Source organism: Acanthochromis polyacanthus, chromosome 13 (genome assembly GCF_021347895.1).
Source record: "Acanthochromis polyacanthus isolate Apoly-LR-REF ecotype Palm Island chromosome 13, KAUST_Apoly_ChrSc, whole genome shotgun sequence".
Lineage (NCBI taxonomy): Eukaryota > Metazoa > Chordata > Actinopteri > Pomacentridae > Acanthochromis > Acanthochromis polyacanthus.
This window is the reverse complement of record NC_067125.1, coordinates 11,923,023-11,938,738: the sequence shown is the minus strand read 5'-3', so window position 1 is coordinate 11,938,738 and position 15,716 is coordinate 11,923,023. Positions and strand designations below refer to the sequence as shown.

Genomic DNA, 15,716 nt, shown 5'->3' with positions numbered 1-15,716 from the left:
TCGCTAATGTCCGTGTGAAAGCAGCAGAAGAAGCGGTGATAGAGTCTCCGGCTCTGGTGTTCAGCAGCTACACTTCAGACCGGGATTTCTTCCTCCGCTCGGCTTCATCTGCAGCTTTCTCTCCTGGAAACTAGCCGCTGGAGACGGAGCTTCGTCTGGAAGAGTCCCGGACATGATGCGTTACTTCTGGATACACAGCGTGTGGATCACCGGGGTCGCTTTCCTCTTTGGATTTCAAGGCAAGGGGTCGTTTCATTCTTTTATCTTTCTTTTTTTTGTTCATTCCATGTCCTGACGTTTTATACTAAACGGAGTTGAGATGTGAGGGGAAAAAATGACAGCTCCGGTGGATGTTTAATGTGCGTCTGTCCGTGTGGTGCTAACTGGAGTTGTGCAGGTATGTGAAGTGACTCCCCTCCTGAAAACACCTGACATGGCAGAGAGGCTGCAGCCCTGCTTGTGCTCCAGCTGAGCTCTGTTTGCTCCGAATAAAGTTGCTGATGAGCGGAGCTGAGCTGACAGCAGTCTGCATGTACAGTAGCGGAGTGAGTGTGACAGAAGAGAGCAGCACTGGAGGCTGATGCTGCAGCTGACAGCTTCAGTAGAGTCTCCTTCAGTAGAGTCTCCTTCAGTGCTGGAGTAAAGCAGGGACATGTGGAGGCTGCTGGACTGAAAGATCAACACACTTGTTGGTATTCAGGAAACTTGTTTCTCAATTACATATGTAGGTGTGTACAAAAACAAAAATCTATAAAGAAGTAAGTTTTCGCTCGTTCTTCAACCTTCACAGTGATATTCTAGGTTGATGAATCACTTCAGACCTGTTGGATTCTCTCTGACTCTCCTGCTGGCAGGGAGAATTTAAAGTGTAGAGTTTGTTTGAGGTAGATGAGAGGGACAATCTGTGATACCATGGATGAGTGAAGGAGTTTCCCTCCTGTCCACTTTAAGAATTAAATATCAGCATCATATAACACTGCTCTTCAGTCTGTAAGTAATACATTGGCTCTGTACGTGGTTCTGGGTAGTGAATCAACTCAGTGATGAGTTTGACTTTCTGAGGAAATCGGTGAATGAGAAACACCATCGACTGTTGTGGAGCACAGAAGTTGCGGAATGTGTTTCAGTTTAAAACTGAGTGACTTTCTTTTGCTATTATTATACTATTGGAGTTTCCCATCCATTACTGCCTTTTTAGCATCAAACACTCAACCTCAAGAGGCTTGTGAAATGTGAAACAAGGTTTATGTTATTCATGAACAACAGAAATAGTGAACAGCTTGAATTTATGCCGATTACAATAGGCTCCAAAGGTGACACATTTTCATAGCTTGTAGTACTAAAAGATCACTTCTTTAGAAATGACAAAAAAGCGCTTTTCAATACGGAGAGATCATAAGGAGTGGAGAACAAAAGTTTATTGTGGGAACATGAGTGTGTTTTGGCGGTTAGGCTCTGATGAGGTGGAAACATCAGGGAGCAGAGTCCCAGATGATGGTAGGAGATGACGACAGGACCTCTGCAGTCTAGACGCCGGTGGTGGTGGAGCAGAGTAAGCAGATGTCTGATGAGGACTGGCAGAGACGCCCCGGCCATCCAGATGAGATGGAGATTTGAAGGAAGAGGGATGCATGTCCGACCGCCTGGGAGGAAGAGTGACAGAATTGCAATGAATTTAAAGAACAGGGATCGTGGGCTGATTGGCTCGCAGAGTGCGGTCGGACAGATCATTGGATGAGAGCGGTGATGCTGAGATGAAGTGATGTTGACACCGTGGGAAAACAAAGTGACAGAGAGGATATTGGAGGGAAAATAGGCCTTGAACACACAGATGAATCGAGCCAGAATGTGAGTGAACTGATTCCTTATTGAACATCTGCTTAAACTTAAATCCCATGTAACAAAATGACACACTTAGAAGACTTTTTTGCATGTTATCAGTTCCTTGCTGCCTTAACGTGCCTTGAACTCTGCACCGTTTCTTCCTTTAGAATGTGCAAATCAATGAAGCCCTTCCTTTTATCTAACTTTTCCTCTACTTGCTGCAGCTCGAGCACACCAGCTGATCTTCAGCCCTGCTCAGACACCGTAAACTACTCTGTGCTACAAAACTTCTAGCTGTTATATTGGAGTAATTCAGACATACATGTGTGAACCAGAAACCAAGGAAGAATAGTGATGTAGAAAGTCCCACCATGCAAGTCGACATAAGTAGTTCTTTTTGAGACTGTCATCGGTACACTGCAGTTTCAAGGTGGAATTGCTGAATTCTGCTTATTTTTCACCGTCTATAATCAACTCTCGAACAAAACTGCTGCAAAGTGGACATTTTTACTGTCTCTCTGCAATGTCCCAATCCATCATATGCCCCTAATTAAACTAAATATCCTGATGCCATATTCTGTTTTATGAAATTGTTCAAACAATAATCACAATATAGTCAAATCATGGGACTTGCTGATTATACAGAAGGACAGCGGGACTGGGTTTAATATCTTTCCTGCCATGAATTATTTTCTGAACATACTATTCTTAACTGACATCTCATTCTGTTTTACTAAAGGCATCACAACAACTGCACAAAATCACACCTTCAAGCTTTCATTGGTTAAATCAGCACCTATATTTGGAGAGATTTGTTCCATTTAGCAGAAGTGACTTTTGGAAGTTGCTTAAAAGTTGCCACTGAAATCTGATCCATAGCCTTGTTTACTTCCTTTTTTATCAAACCCTGAATCATTGGAAGATAATTTGTTAAATTCTGATTCAGCTCACTTTCTGTGAAGTTTTTTTTCTTTTCTTTTCTTTCCCAGGCAGTACCGTATAATTGCCTATTATGCTTACCTGCTGGAAGAACTGAGCTGTTAGGGAGAGAAGGAATGTAATATAGTTGAATAAAAGATCCATCGTTAGGATTCCCATCACTACCTCTCACACTAAATCCATTCTCAGTGGGTTGTTAAGTCTTTTCAGTCCCCACTAACTTCCCTCTAATTTGCTCACACGTAAACCTCCCTCTTCATCCTCCCAACTCTCCCTTCCTCTTCTTCTTCTTCACCCATTATACTTGCTTTACTTTGCCTCATCCTCCAATACACCTCATGGCTCCTGTGATTTTCAGCCATCATTCCGCTCCTTTGTTTATATCTATCTCGGAATCATTTCCTAAGCCGCGTGCCCATGACTGACAGTAAAATCGTTAAGTGCCGGCTGAGCTGTTGTTTCCTCTGGGGTGCGGCAGCGATGCCCATCTCACCGCGGAGCTCCTTTAAAGCTGTCGTCTCCTCAGCCTTCAATGGATTTGAATGTTGATTTGGTTTGCTGCCGGCTTCATGAAGGGCAGCCAATGGAGAGGAGACAGAGCGAGACAGGAAACACTCATCAAAAAATGGGCATTGATATACTCCAGCATGCAGGCCAAGACTGATTTGACATTTAAAGCGAGTAATCAGCTGAGCAACTTCCTTCAGTGAATGGCTATTTGTCCTGTGCTGAGCCTCAATTTCAATCCAACAGGTAGATCACTGTTCCACCTGCTTTGTCTCCTTCTAACAAGTCTGACTGCTAAAGTAGAAATTATAATCGATTTTTCACTGCGTTGTTGGTTTCTCATTAATTTTCTCAACTAAACTGAACAAATAAAAGATGCATTGCCTCTGAAAAGATCTGTTCTAGTCTTAGATACATGTCTCAAGAAATAGATTGACAGATTTGACAGAAAAACAAAGCGGTTTGAGGTTGGCCTGCATGACAAATCTGCGATGTACGATAACACTATTCAAGATTGTGATGACATAATGACTTTGATAAATTACCAAACATTGTAGAATGCTTTTTAGCCCAATAGTCTCTGTCTTTCTGTTTTAGCAGGAACACTGTCAGCCGAGACCCCAGACATTCTATAGTCCACTGATTAAAAAAAAAAAAAAAATACTTTGAACATGCATTTGTTTGATAAATCACTCATGAAATTAAAGTGGCTATAGATTTTTTGTTCTATGAAATTGTCATTATAAAATAAATGGAGATTATAACGACACATAATGCTTGCTTTTACTATGCAATTTTTTCTGACGCTTGGTAGGAAGCCGTGGCTTGAATTACGGCACAAGAAACATGTGGAACAACAGTCAAAAGTCTTTAAAGACAAAATTAAAGAGTTCCATTGGTAATGTTTTTGGTAGTTATGAAGCTCTGAGGAACCCGGGAGGTGGCCAGGTCTTTGTGACGGCACTGCCTAAAGTTATACAACTTAGAAACGCAAGGAAGGGGTGAGTCAAAAAGTTGCCTGTGGACACCTTCAGTAAGACATTATGACTTTAAGAAAAACATTTTTTTCTTCTTTTTAATGGGTTAATGGGTTACTTGTAAAATCAACAGATATGTCTACTGACATTGTTCTCACTCTTTTTCACCTTCTTTGGCCATCATATCTCCTAAAGTTGCCACCAGATTCACATTGATTAAGCTGAGGGTGTCCGACTGCTAGCTGGGGTTTCATTTGATTGGCCTAATTGTTTGAATGCATGTATGGAAGATTCCATCTGATAGGTCAAATGTCTGCATGACACAAGTGAAGAAAATTACGTCTGCTTCATTGCATTTGAGGAAATGTTTTTGAGTGTATTCCTTGCAAATCAAATCGTGATGGCGATGCAGTTTGGTATCAGTCAACACAAGTTTGTGGGATCGCTCAACAAAGTCATAATATAGAGAGTTGTAATATCTTCAGGATACACCTGAGTGAATATCTGTGTCTGCTACTAGCTACAAAGCCAGTTATTGAAAATCATACACTAAATGGGTAATGACAATTGATTGATACGTATTTACTGTTGATGATGAATTAAAAACTCATGTCTTTGTTGTCTTCTCCTGCTTTAAACAGGAGACAAAGCTTGCACTCCAAAGGCTTTAGACGGTGAAATGATGCTTGGAAATGCATAATTTCTCTAACATTATCATAAATGCACTTAGAAATATACAGTTTTTTAGTGTTAGAGATGTATTTACAATTGAGTAGGAAGAAGCGACTATAAGTGATACTCAGCCAAGTGTCCTTTTTTCTTTTCATTCCACAGAGGATAAAAATGTCCCCCTCTTCCTCCTCTTGGCTCCAGGTTTTAGCAGATAATTTGCTGCAAAAGTTGCACTTCACTGATTCTGACATCTTCTGGTGATTGGTGCTCCAACCTCGGCGAGTTGGGAATCACTGACTATAGAATCATGCAAACAAGGATGTGTTTTCTTTGGCAACAGAGGACTTCACGGTTGATTTAGGAAGAGAGAAATTTATCTGTCATTGGAGCTGAAGGTGTGCTCCAGTTCTTCTCACTGTTGGTGGTTTTCAGATAAACTTGTCGTGACTATTGAGTTGCGGGCTCTTCTGCTGTTATCTCCTCTCACACCGTGAGAAACATATTCTTGTCATTTCAAGAGGAAAGAGAGCTAGCTCTTATCTCCCACATTGGAATTTCTTTTTCTCACAATGTCTTTAATAATTACAGGTATTTTGGTCTTGGCATTGCTTAGCCAACCTGTTGGAATAATTATTGTAAAGATGTGGCAACCACTCAGTGCATCGGATGTCTCTGAGTGCTTTGGGTTATGACATTTAGTCCTCTTTCATTAAGCTCATGAAGTTTCTCACCTCAAATTAAAATTCAGATTAATTTCTAATTCCCTTTGAAGTCCTTCAAAGTCTCTGTCTTTGTTGCTTCATTTTGTATCTTCTTCACATGGCACTTTCAGTATATTCATGTACTAATGGAATGACTTAATTTCCTTGTTGGAGGGCAGTGAAAATGAACACAAAGTTGATTTTCTGTGGATGCGGCATAGTACTTTCTCATTCCCAAGAATTAGGCAGTCTGAGAGTACTTTTAGCACTGACTGTAATGGAAGGAAATGGAATTATGTGTCTGCTTTGTGTGGGGCAGCTAGTGAGATGCATTTTCTGTCAAATTGGATCTTACAGTTGATTGGCTGAATAAGCAATGCACAGTTGTGTCAGATATTTTATCCGTATAAATTAGACACTTCAGTTAGCGTATTCACCCACTTCCACACTTCCAGGTGTAGGTGTAGTTACGCACAGATACAGACAGACGACAAATTAAATGAAAAACCAGCACAATGTGTCTTGGTTAAGTGTTGAGCCACCATGTGCTGCCAGAACAGCTCCACGGTGGTATTGATTCTCTGGAATTCTACAGGAGGGATGAAACATTATCCTTTCAAAAGATATTTGGTGTTTTGATGATGGAGAGCTGATATAGTTCCAGAATCCCCACATTGTAAAACGTGTATATGAAGCACTGTGTCAAATAAATCCTCTTTATCTTTCTGCTTCGGTGATGACAGTTTATTTCGGGGGACTCTGTGATCATACACGTTAGCATTGTGCATGTGATATCATGATCACCTATCTTATTGATTTTTTTTTCTGCTGCAACTCCACCACTGTTTTCACGAGCAGGAAAACAGAGTAAAGAAAGGTACAGAGTGGTGTACTTTCAAGCTGACTTTCCTTAAATTTGGTTGCAACAATGCAAACTGTTAATTTGGGAGACACTTTGTAAGCACATCTAACATAAATGGGTGACATTAATGGATAAACCTGATTCAGTTACGTTTTACCAATTAAAGGAATTCATCTGGTGATTTGCCATAGCGGATTGGTGCAGCGTCAGCAGTAATGTGGGTGTTGTATCGGACTGTTGTGTTGAAGCGGGAGCTGAGCAGTAAGGCGAAGCTCTCAGTTTACCAGTCCATCTATGCTCCAACTGTCACCTATGGTCATGAGCTCTGGGTAGTGACCGAAAGAACAAGATCGCGGATACAAGCAGCTGAAATGAGCTTCCTCTGTAGGGTGGCTGGGCTCAGCCTTAGAGATACGGTGAGGAGCTATAAGACATCCGGAGGGAGCTCGGAGTATAGCTGCTGCTTCTTCGCATCGAAAGGACCCGGTTGAGGTGGTTTGGCCATCTGATTCGGATGCCTCCAGGGAGACTTCCTTTGGAGGTTTTCCCAACGCGTCCGCTTGGGAGGAGACCCCGGAGCAGACCCAGAACACGCTGGAGGGATTATATATCTCACCTGGCCTGGGAACGCCTCAGCATCTCCCAGGAAGAGCTGGAAAGCGTCACTGGGGGAGGGACATCTGGAACGACCTGCTGCCTCCGCGACCCGGCCCCGGATAAGTGGAAATTAATGGATGGATGGATGGATTTTCCATAGCTCCCTTCACCACCACTCGATTTACCAGTCTATCTACGTTCCAATCCTCACCTGTGGTCATGATCTCTGGATAGTGACTGAAAGAATGAGATTGCGGGTACAAATGGCTGAAATGAGCTTCCTCCGTAGGGTGGTTGGGCTCAGCCTTAGTGATAGGGTGAGAAGCTCAGACATCCGGACGGTGCTCGGTGTAGAGCTGCTGCTTCTTCTGGAAAAGAGCCAGTTTAGTTGGTTTAGAAATCTGATTCCGATGCCTCCAGGGAGACTTTTTTTGGAGGTTTTCCGAGCATGTCCGTCTGGGAGGAGACCCCGGGGTTACCCAAACCTCGCTGGAGGGATTATATATCTTGTCTGGCCTGGGAACATCTCAGGACCCTACATGAAGAGCTGGAAAGCGATGCCGAGGGGAAGGGCATCTGGAATGATGTGCTTCATCTCTGCCTCCACAACCCAACCCCAGATCAGCAGAAGAAAATGGAAAATGAATGGACTTGCCATAGCATATGATTTACATGAATTTCATACTGCACTTCCACTCCCATCAGGACATAAACGTTTTATCATAGGATATAGGTGATTGGAAAAACTTTCTGTTGCTTTACAGTCACCCTTCCTTCTTAAAATACCAAAGATAAATTCCCCCACAGTTTGACCATCAGATCACTATCGGACAAGTAGTTCAGATTTTTCCTTTAATATATCACCCATCTGTTCATTACATTACACTGCATTATCAGACCAGTTTCCTGCATGATGCCACTTCAAAAGGCATAATTTTCCCTGTCCGTTGTTGAACACAGTTTCAACGTGATCTGCTGCTCCCAGTGTTGCAGCTATCGACTCTCATAGCTGAATCCACACATTTTCAGAATAATTTTTTTGTTTGTGTCTGCATTTTACTTCTGGAAAGATCACAATTTGCTTTGCTTTAGCCATTTGCCTGGTGAAATCATTTTACCAGTGGATAAGAGTGAGATACATTTGGCGGTCAACCACAGTAGTGACAGAATGAGTGGCATCCTCCTTTCAGCAGTGATTTTTTTTGAGGGGTTTCAAATTATTCTGCTTCACTGTAATTAAAAAGAAATACATGACATTATTTCCCTCATAATAACTTCTAAAACTGACTATGTATTTTTTAAAGTATTATTTCAATGTCCTTAAGCAATGTTTCCACACAATCCTAATACCATTTTAATGAGTAGCAACAAATAGTAGATTTGATGAAAATTATAATAATGATAAAGTCTAGACAAAACCTTGTGAGTTTGGTAATCAGTAAAGATTATAAGTACAATTACATGGTGAATTTTGATTTACCTTTGGCTGAAGTGCAAACACCCTGCAGCACAGAAGAGTATTAGTTCAGCATTATTAGTGCATCTTTGTCAGCAGCCAACACAGTTTACTGAAAGTGTATCCTTTTTGGTCACAATGACCCAATAAACTGCTGGGTGTTTGTTTTACTTAAGAGTCAGTGAAGTCAATAAAAAAGAGGTGAGACTGTATTATAGGATTACAGGATTAAAGGTGTTTGCATGGCTTAAGTGTTTACCCATTAAAACACATCCACATATCCAGTTTCTATTAAGCCTTCATTCAAACAGGTAATCCTGTTGAGAAAATCACCTCTGTCACTGTGTCATGCTGGTGGATTCCCATTTCAAAGAATTTCGTAGAATTTAGATTCTGTTGCTTTTGTTGGATGGCGAGCTGATTAAAATGAAGAGGACAGGAGATAAAGACTAGCAAAATACAGATGTGTCACAATCATAAAATCTGATAAGTGGCTGTTCTGTTTGTTGAAGGATGGATGAAGTCATTGAGGAGAGGAGGAGGGAGCAATTAATAAAGCTGGGCTTAGAGGACAGTTCTAGTTTATTACCCTGCCAAGGAATACAGTGGAGTTATGTGACAATTGCTGTATGTTTGTCCTTTTGTCTGTTGATCTGTCCTCCACCTGTGCGTAACATTACTCAAAACAGAATAACAAATTTGGTTGTAATTGTCAGGAAAGGTCAGAAATGACACAGGGACCACCTCATTAGACTTTGGCAGTGATGCAGCTTATAATCTGGATCCACGGATTTGTGAAAGATTTCTGCATCATTGCGGTATAGCGGCATGGCGTCACTGTAACTATGACAAGTGAATGCTACGTCAGCTGCCTGCTGATGATCACATGATTGTGATCCTACTACATTGAAATATGGCCACAACCTGCCATAGTTCCCATTACTTTGTAGAGATTGTCAAGCTTTATTGTTATACATTATACCAAAAAAAAAAAAAAAAACACTCAGAGACTCTCTTCCAAGGCTGCTCAGTCATTGTATGATTTTGGATGGATAAGTCCTGACAAATCCATTACAAATCCATTACTTGGAGTTTTTGAGTAATGTTGCGCACGGACAGACAGATTCACAGATTAATAGATCACCAATCGTCACATAACTCTGCCACGTTCCTTGGCGGAGTAATAAATGCTAAAATATGTTCTGTTTACTTACCTCATTACCTCACCTGTTCTGTCAACCAGTATCTTTGCTCTGATCGCCTACTACTTTCCTTTAAAATGAATCACTTTGATTAACAAAACACCAGTGATAAATAGCCAGGAGAAAGCTCGATCTGTCTCATCAGCCTAGTCAGCATTTGTGCCTGCATGTAATGTGTCTTGGCTATCCATCTCTTCATCACTTCATCGTTCCTCTAAAATGTTGAGATTCTCAAATTCCGAAACTTCTCCAGAGGCTGCTGCACACCACAATAGCCTCTCACTATTATTTTTTTTTTTCTTTTAAATCACTGAAATCACATTGACTTTGTGGATTTCTTATTTTTTTGAGTGAACTTGAACTCAGCTACAGTTTGGAATACTTCCTTGTTTTGACTTTTGTTGCTGGAGAACTAGGAAATCTCAAAGTTTAAATACCTTTGTTGCTTTATAAACTGAATTGAATCATGAACTAAACTGAACTCAAGCAAAATGGATTTATTTCTTTTTTCCTTTCTTACTGTTATGCGCATGAGAGCCAGGGAAAGAGGAAAGTAACAAGCATAATGAAAAACCGCGTAATGAGGCAGGAAAATTGATCATGTAACAAAAAAAAAAAAATATATATATATATATATTCAAAAAGAAACCCCAAAAGGCATAATTCAAAACAAAATGAGTTTTTTCTTAAATACAAAGCCGAACCAAAGTCAAAACACCGCACTCTTGGCTTTTAAGCAGAACGTTACCAAACCAACTCAGAACACTAGGAGCTGATCTGGCAACGATAATCAGAATGACTTGGCTTTTAACAATCTCTACTGATTGTGAAGTAGCTGCAGGTGAAACTGACCACTCTTGCCAGGCGTAACCTGAAAAAAAAAAGTGAAAGACACAAGCTACCTTACCTACACACAAACACACACCAAGGAACGCAACACTTGCTTTGCCATTTACATTTGGCATTGAAATGAAATGCTTTATTTCACTACTTTGCAACTACTTTATAGTGTAGAAACAAACAAAAAAACCTGAATGCATGTATCTTTTGTGGAATTTGACATTGACTCAAACTTTGACGTAGCTTCGTCAAACCTGTTCACCTCACATTTGGGGGAGAAGCATGTGAACAGTGTTTATCAGGGCAGCTAACGCATGCTTGCAGCGCCGAAGAGTATGCTGACGATTAGGTCGACTCACCTTTACCTCGGATAGAGATCCCTAATACAGCTAGCAAAATCTTGATCCCAGGCAACTAATTTCTATGCTTACATTTTAGTCAGATCTTGAAAGCAATTTAATGTTGCTTTTAAAAGTCAGCTCACCTGGAAAGCTATAGGAACTCGTCTCTTCAATAAATGGGGTTCACATGCCTCGTGTGATTCATTTCTCCAAATCTCTACAATGTAGGTGAAGAATGCAGTGTTTGCAAGTCACAATAGCCAAAAGCTCTAATCTCATTTATATTTCTCTCATGAATGTGAACAAGTCTGTGTGAAAATTGCAGCAAATTCAGCTGAACAGCCTGCGTACCTTGTAATGATCAAATCCAAATACGGTGATTAGTTCCAGCTGCAATCTGTACTTTTTGCTCGCGTAAACATGCCAAGTTTGATTCTGAAAGTGCTGCCACCTGTACAGGCCAGGCATATATGGAGTCCCGTCTGGATCTACTGGACCATAATCATACCTGCACACACAGACACACACATTAGACCAGCCTCTGTGGAGAGCAGTTAGCGTTCAACCAACATTTCAAGAGCACTAACACAGACAGCTAATACGGCACTTAGTGGCTGGAGAGGAGGATGGAGAAAATGGACGAGTCAGGCGGTCTGTCAGTGGAATGGGAGATGGGAGCAGACCCTGCATGACAGCAGGAGTGAAATGCTGTGTGAGTGTGTGATTCCATGGTGAGTTTGACTTACCTTCGTCCAGCTGTGTGTCTGCTCGAGTTGTAGCCGGAATGCAGAGAAACAGGCAAATAGACACATTGTTTTTTGGGATAGAAGATGAAAGAGGAAACACAGACAGCCAGTAGATCTCTTGGAAAATTTAAGTAAATGTACACTACCGTTCAAAAGTTGGAGGTCCTTTAGAAATGTCCTTATTTTTGAAAGAAAATATTTTTTTCAATGAAGATAACATTAGATTAATCAGAAATTCAGTCAATGAATTGTTAATGTGGTAAATGACTATTCTAGCTGGAAATGGCTGATTTTAACTAGAATATCTACATAGGGGTACAGAGGAGCATTTCCAGCAACCATCACTCCTGTGTTCTGATGCTACATTGTGTTAGCTAATCGTGTTGAAAGGCTAATTGATGTTTAGAAAACCCTTGTGCAGTTATGCTAGGACGTGAATACAAGTGTGAGCTTTCATGAAAAACATAAAATTGTTTGGGTAACCATTTTGGAAGAAAAAAAAATCCAAAATGAAATAAACTGAAAGAAAAGATACTTGAGTGACAGTATGGAGAGAAAAAAAAGATCAATTTCCCACACAGCAATTTCACGTGTTAACAGAAATGTCAGATTTACTTTAGCTCCTGTGTGCATATAGTCCTGCAGTACTGAAGTAATGAATATATGAAGATTGATTAGAGGAATTATGGCACGTTTGCTCATTCAATCTGTCCACACTTCAGTGTCAATGGACTCTGACTTAAGGCATATATGTAATAAAGAGAGACTTCTTTCAGTCTGTGTGTGGAGAGTTGTGCTTGCTGACTTCTTTTTAAAAGATTTTTTACAATTCTTGGTATTAAATGGCATACAATGTTCAGATTTTTGTGTGTTTGTCCTTGAGTACTCTTGATCTTGCTGGAAAAAGATGTATATTGTGAGTTTGGGTTAAACTTGCATTAATTTTTATCTTTTTTTTTACCACTTGGGGTCAGAAAAAGCAAACTGGCAATGCAAGTCAACAATTTTTTTAAATTTTTTTTGGATTTGCCTAACAACATTATCTTTCATTTGTAGCCATGTTTGGATCTACCTGTCAAATTTCAGTCCAATATTCACTCTCTTTCAGCTCCATTTTTGGTCAGTGAGAGACCTGTGGCTCGTGTACGCTGTTGCTTTTTGTCGAAAAAGCAGCCTGCTGCGGCCAAAAAAACCAATGCTTTGAGTGCAACAAAGGTGAACCACAACAGTGACTTTTTTTTTTTTTTTCTGTCAGAGCCTCCTGCAGTCTGTGAGTCCTGCCTCAGCTTCCACTGGCTGCTCAGATCCTCTGCTGGCCTTTTGACAGTCAGTTCAGACAAAACTCTACAGCTTAAAACTACACCGAAATTCACAATGAATTATTGTCAAAATGTCTGTGTGGTGCTATTGCTTTGTTTTTGAATAGCATAGCAACTTGGTTTGCAGCTTCTTGGCCAAAGACACTTCGGCATACAGAGGTGTAACCACAAACCATGTGATTACTGGACAACCTGCTCCACCACCTGAGTCACAGTCGCCCCATTTTCTCTTTAGTAGATGATTTTCCTCTGATGCACAGTGCCATTAAGCCATTTCTAGTACTCCAGTTGACTGTATTAGTCTTTTACGTCCCGTCACGTCTGAGCAGTGTGTCTAGCACCATGACACGTTGAAAGTAATTTCAATCAGTCACTTTCTGACCCTCCTGAACCTCTGCTCCCCCGCTATTCTCTCTCCCTGGCCTGCATCACATATTAATGCAAGATATACTGATGTACCTTGTCTACTGTGACCCAGCAGCAAATCATCTTAAGTTTGACCTGCTTTTATTTCCTGCCAGTTCAGTAATTCTCCCTGCCTAATTTGCTCTTATCTGTATGTTTGGGCTTGGTGAGCAGCTCTCCTGTGATTTTCATCAAACACAACATCATATTTTTATTCTGTGAATCATCTGGTTTGTGCCACACTGTGAGTCTCTGATGTTAAATATCTTTACATGTGATTCACGCAGCAGCTCATTTGGGTCAACCGGCTTTATATTAAGGTTTCTATAACTACAGACAACAGTTTCTAAGGTGATTTAAATGGGGCTTGTTCTCTGTTGGACTTTTTTTAGCTGGAGGCTTAAACATCCCACATACTGATGTAGAGGTAAGAAATACCAGTTGGACAAGGAAGGGATGGATGGAGATAGACAGCAGACAGGCACTCTGTCTTCTGTTTCTTCTTTTCCAACATTTCCCCTCAAAGCCAGGAGCTTGAAATGATGCAACGAAGTTTGGAGGCCTATGTAGCCCCACAGCCTCAGGGAAGACTTTCTGAAAACCAAATGTATGTCCTTCAGCTGTTCCATACACAGTTGAGTGTTTCCTTTTTTTATATAATACACAATGTCTCTTCCTGTTCTGCTTTCCATTTTGCTAAACATTGCTTTTAATTTTGGATGTGTTCATCATGAATATTGGTGCGTATTAGCATGATGTGGCAGGTGCTACTGACAGTACTTATGACTGAATCAGTCCTTAATGATAATAATTGCCACCGCTGCAGAGTATTTTGCATATGCCACATCATTTTTGTTCGTCAAGTGGTAATTAAACTATTTCATTCTGTATTAATTATCTTCATAGACATAATGTTATTCAGTTATTCTGAATAGAGAGTTATTTAGAGGTGATAAAGAAGGTCTAATGGTTTCGGTTTGTACTCAGTGGAAGCCACAGTCATCATCGGGATGCTGCTGATCACAGTGTGGACCCACTGTTGGTGATGATGTGTGGGTGTGGCCAGCTGCTCCTAGCTTTATATCCACACAGACGTCTAATTCATTTAATCTTTTCAAAGATGAAAGAAGACAGCGAAACATCTGCATAAGTCATTAGGTGTAGTGGAATATTAATGACAGTCATTAATGTCAGGGCTGATTGGTATGAGCACAAACCCAAGCCTAATCCTATGTGTATGTCCTCTATCACACAGATTCACAAACACATTCTTGACGAATTCAGCATCATCGGTCAATATTTTATGAATTTGTATTATAAATTTAATACACTGGGCATGCCTTTTAAGCCGTGGATGCATGATTTGACCACACAACTGGCCGTCACAGATACCACTGGGATGTGGAAACCCTAACCTAGCTGGTCGTAACTTTGGTTAACACATGTCCCAGCTGGGTGTCATTAAGCGTCACAGAAGACTTTGTCATGGTACCCTTTTACTAGCTGAACACGCACAATGATCTCTGCTTGTCGACGTGTAAACTGCCTGCCTCCTATGATCACTACAGTACTAATCAGTGGTAGCGTACACTTAGTGGCACAACCATCTAATCTATGATACCTGAAGTGTGTATATCTTAGGACAAAAATATCTGATTGAGGCTCTGTATCGGCAAATGCAGAATCTTAAATGACTCAAATCATATCGAGTGCACAAAAAAAAAAACTTGATTGGGACAGCCTTAATCAACGGGTTCCAGGGCATTGTGCAATGAGAATGCAATGTCTTCATCCGACTTGTATGTAGCAGGATAGATAGATAGATTGATAGATTAAACCTTTATTAGTCCCACAGTAGGGAAATTTACAGTGTACAGCAGCAAACAGAACATTTCAATAAAAAAGAAAGAGTGCAGCACACAGTGCATATATAGAAATAAAAATATTTTCTTCAGAAGAAGAAAAAAAAGCAGTATTTACAGCAAAATTTCTGTGAAATTGCACAGCATCAGTATTTACATTTTCTATTGCACAGTTTGTAAGTGGGTGAACTGAACTACTGGGAGCAGGCTCGATTGTAAAGTCTGACTGCAGCAGGAAGGAAGGACCTGCGGTATCTCTCCTTTAGACACCGCGGGTGAAGCAGTCTGTCACTGAAGGGGCTGCCCAGTGATCTTACTGTTTCCTGCAGGGGGTGGGAGGTGTCCTCCATGATAGACAACAGCTTTGTCATCATCTTCCCGTCTCCCACCACCTCCACAGAATCAAGAGGGCAGCCGAGGACAGAACTGGCTAGTATATAGATGTTGTCTTAGTTAGTCAATGATG

At 40.8% G+C, this 15,716-nt stretch overlaps 1 protein-coding gene across 2 annotated transcripts in view; it reads left to right on the top strand.

The window, feature by feature from the left end:
- The window catches only part of lsamp (limbic system associated membrane protein), a 1,200,168-nt gene that overhangs the window by 267,410 nt on the left and 917,042 nt on the right, over positions 1-15,716 (top strand). The window contains exon 1 of one of the 2 annotated variants that reach the window (XM_051958404.1): positions 53-239. The exons of the other annotated variant lie outside the window; for it this stretch is intronic. Within the exon in view, the coding sequence (XP_051814364.1) occupies positions 173-239 (67 nt within the window). The 5' untranslated portion in view covers positions 53-172. Of the gene's footprint in view, positions 1-52; positions 240-15,716 lie in introns of those variants that run through there. 2 annotated transcript variants of the gene reach the window in all.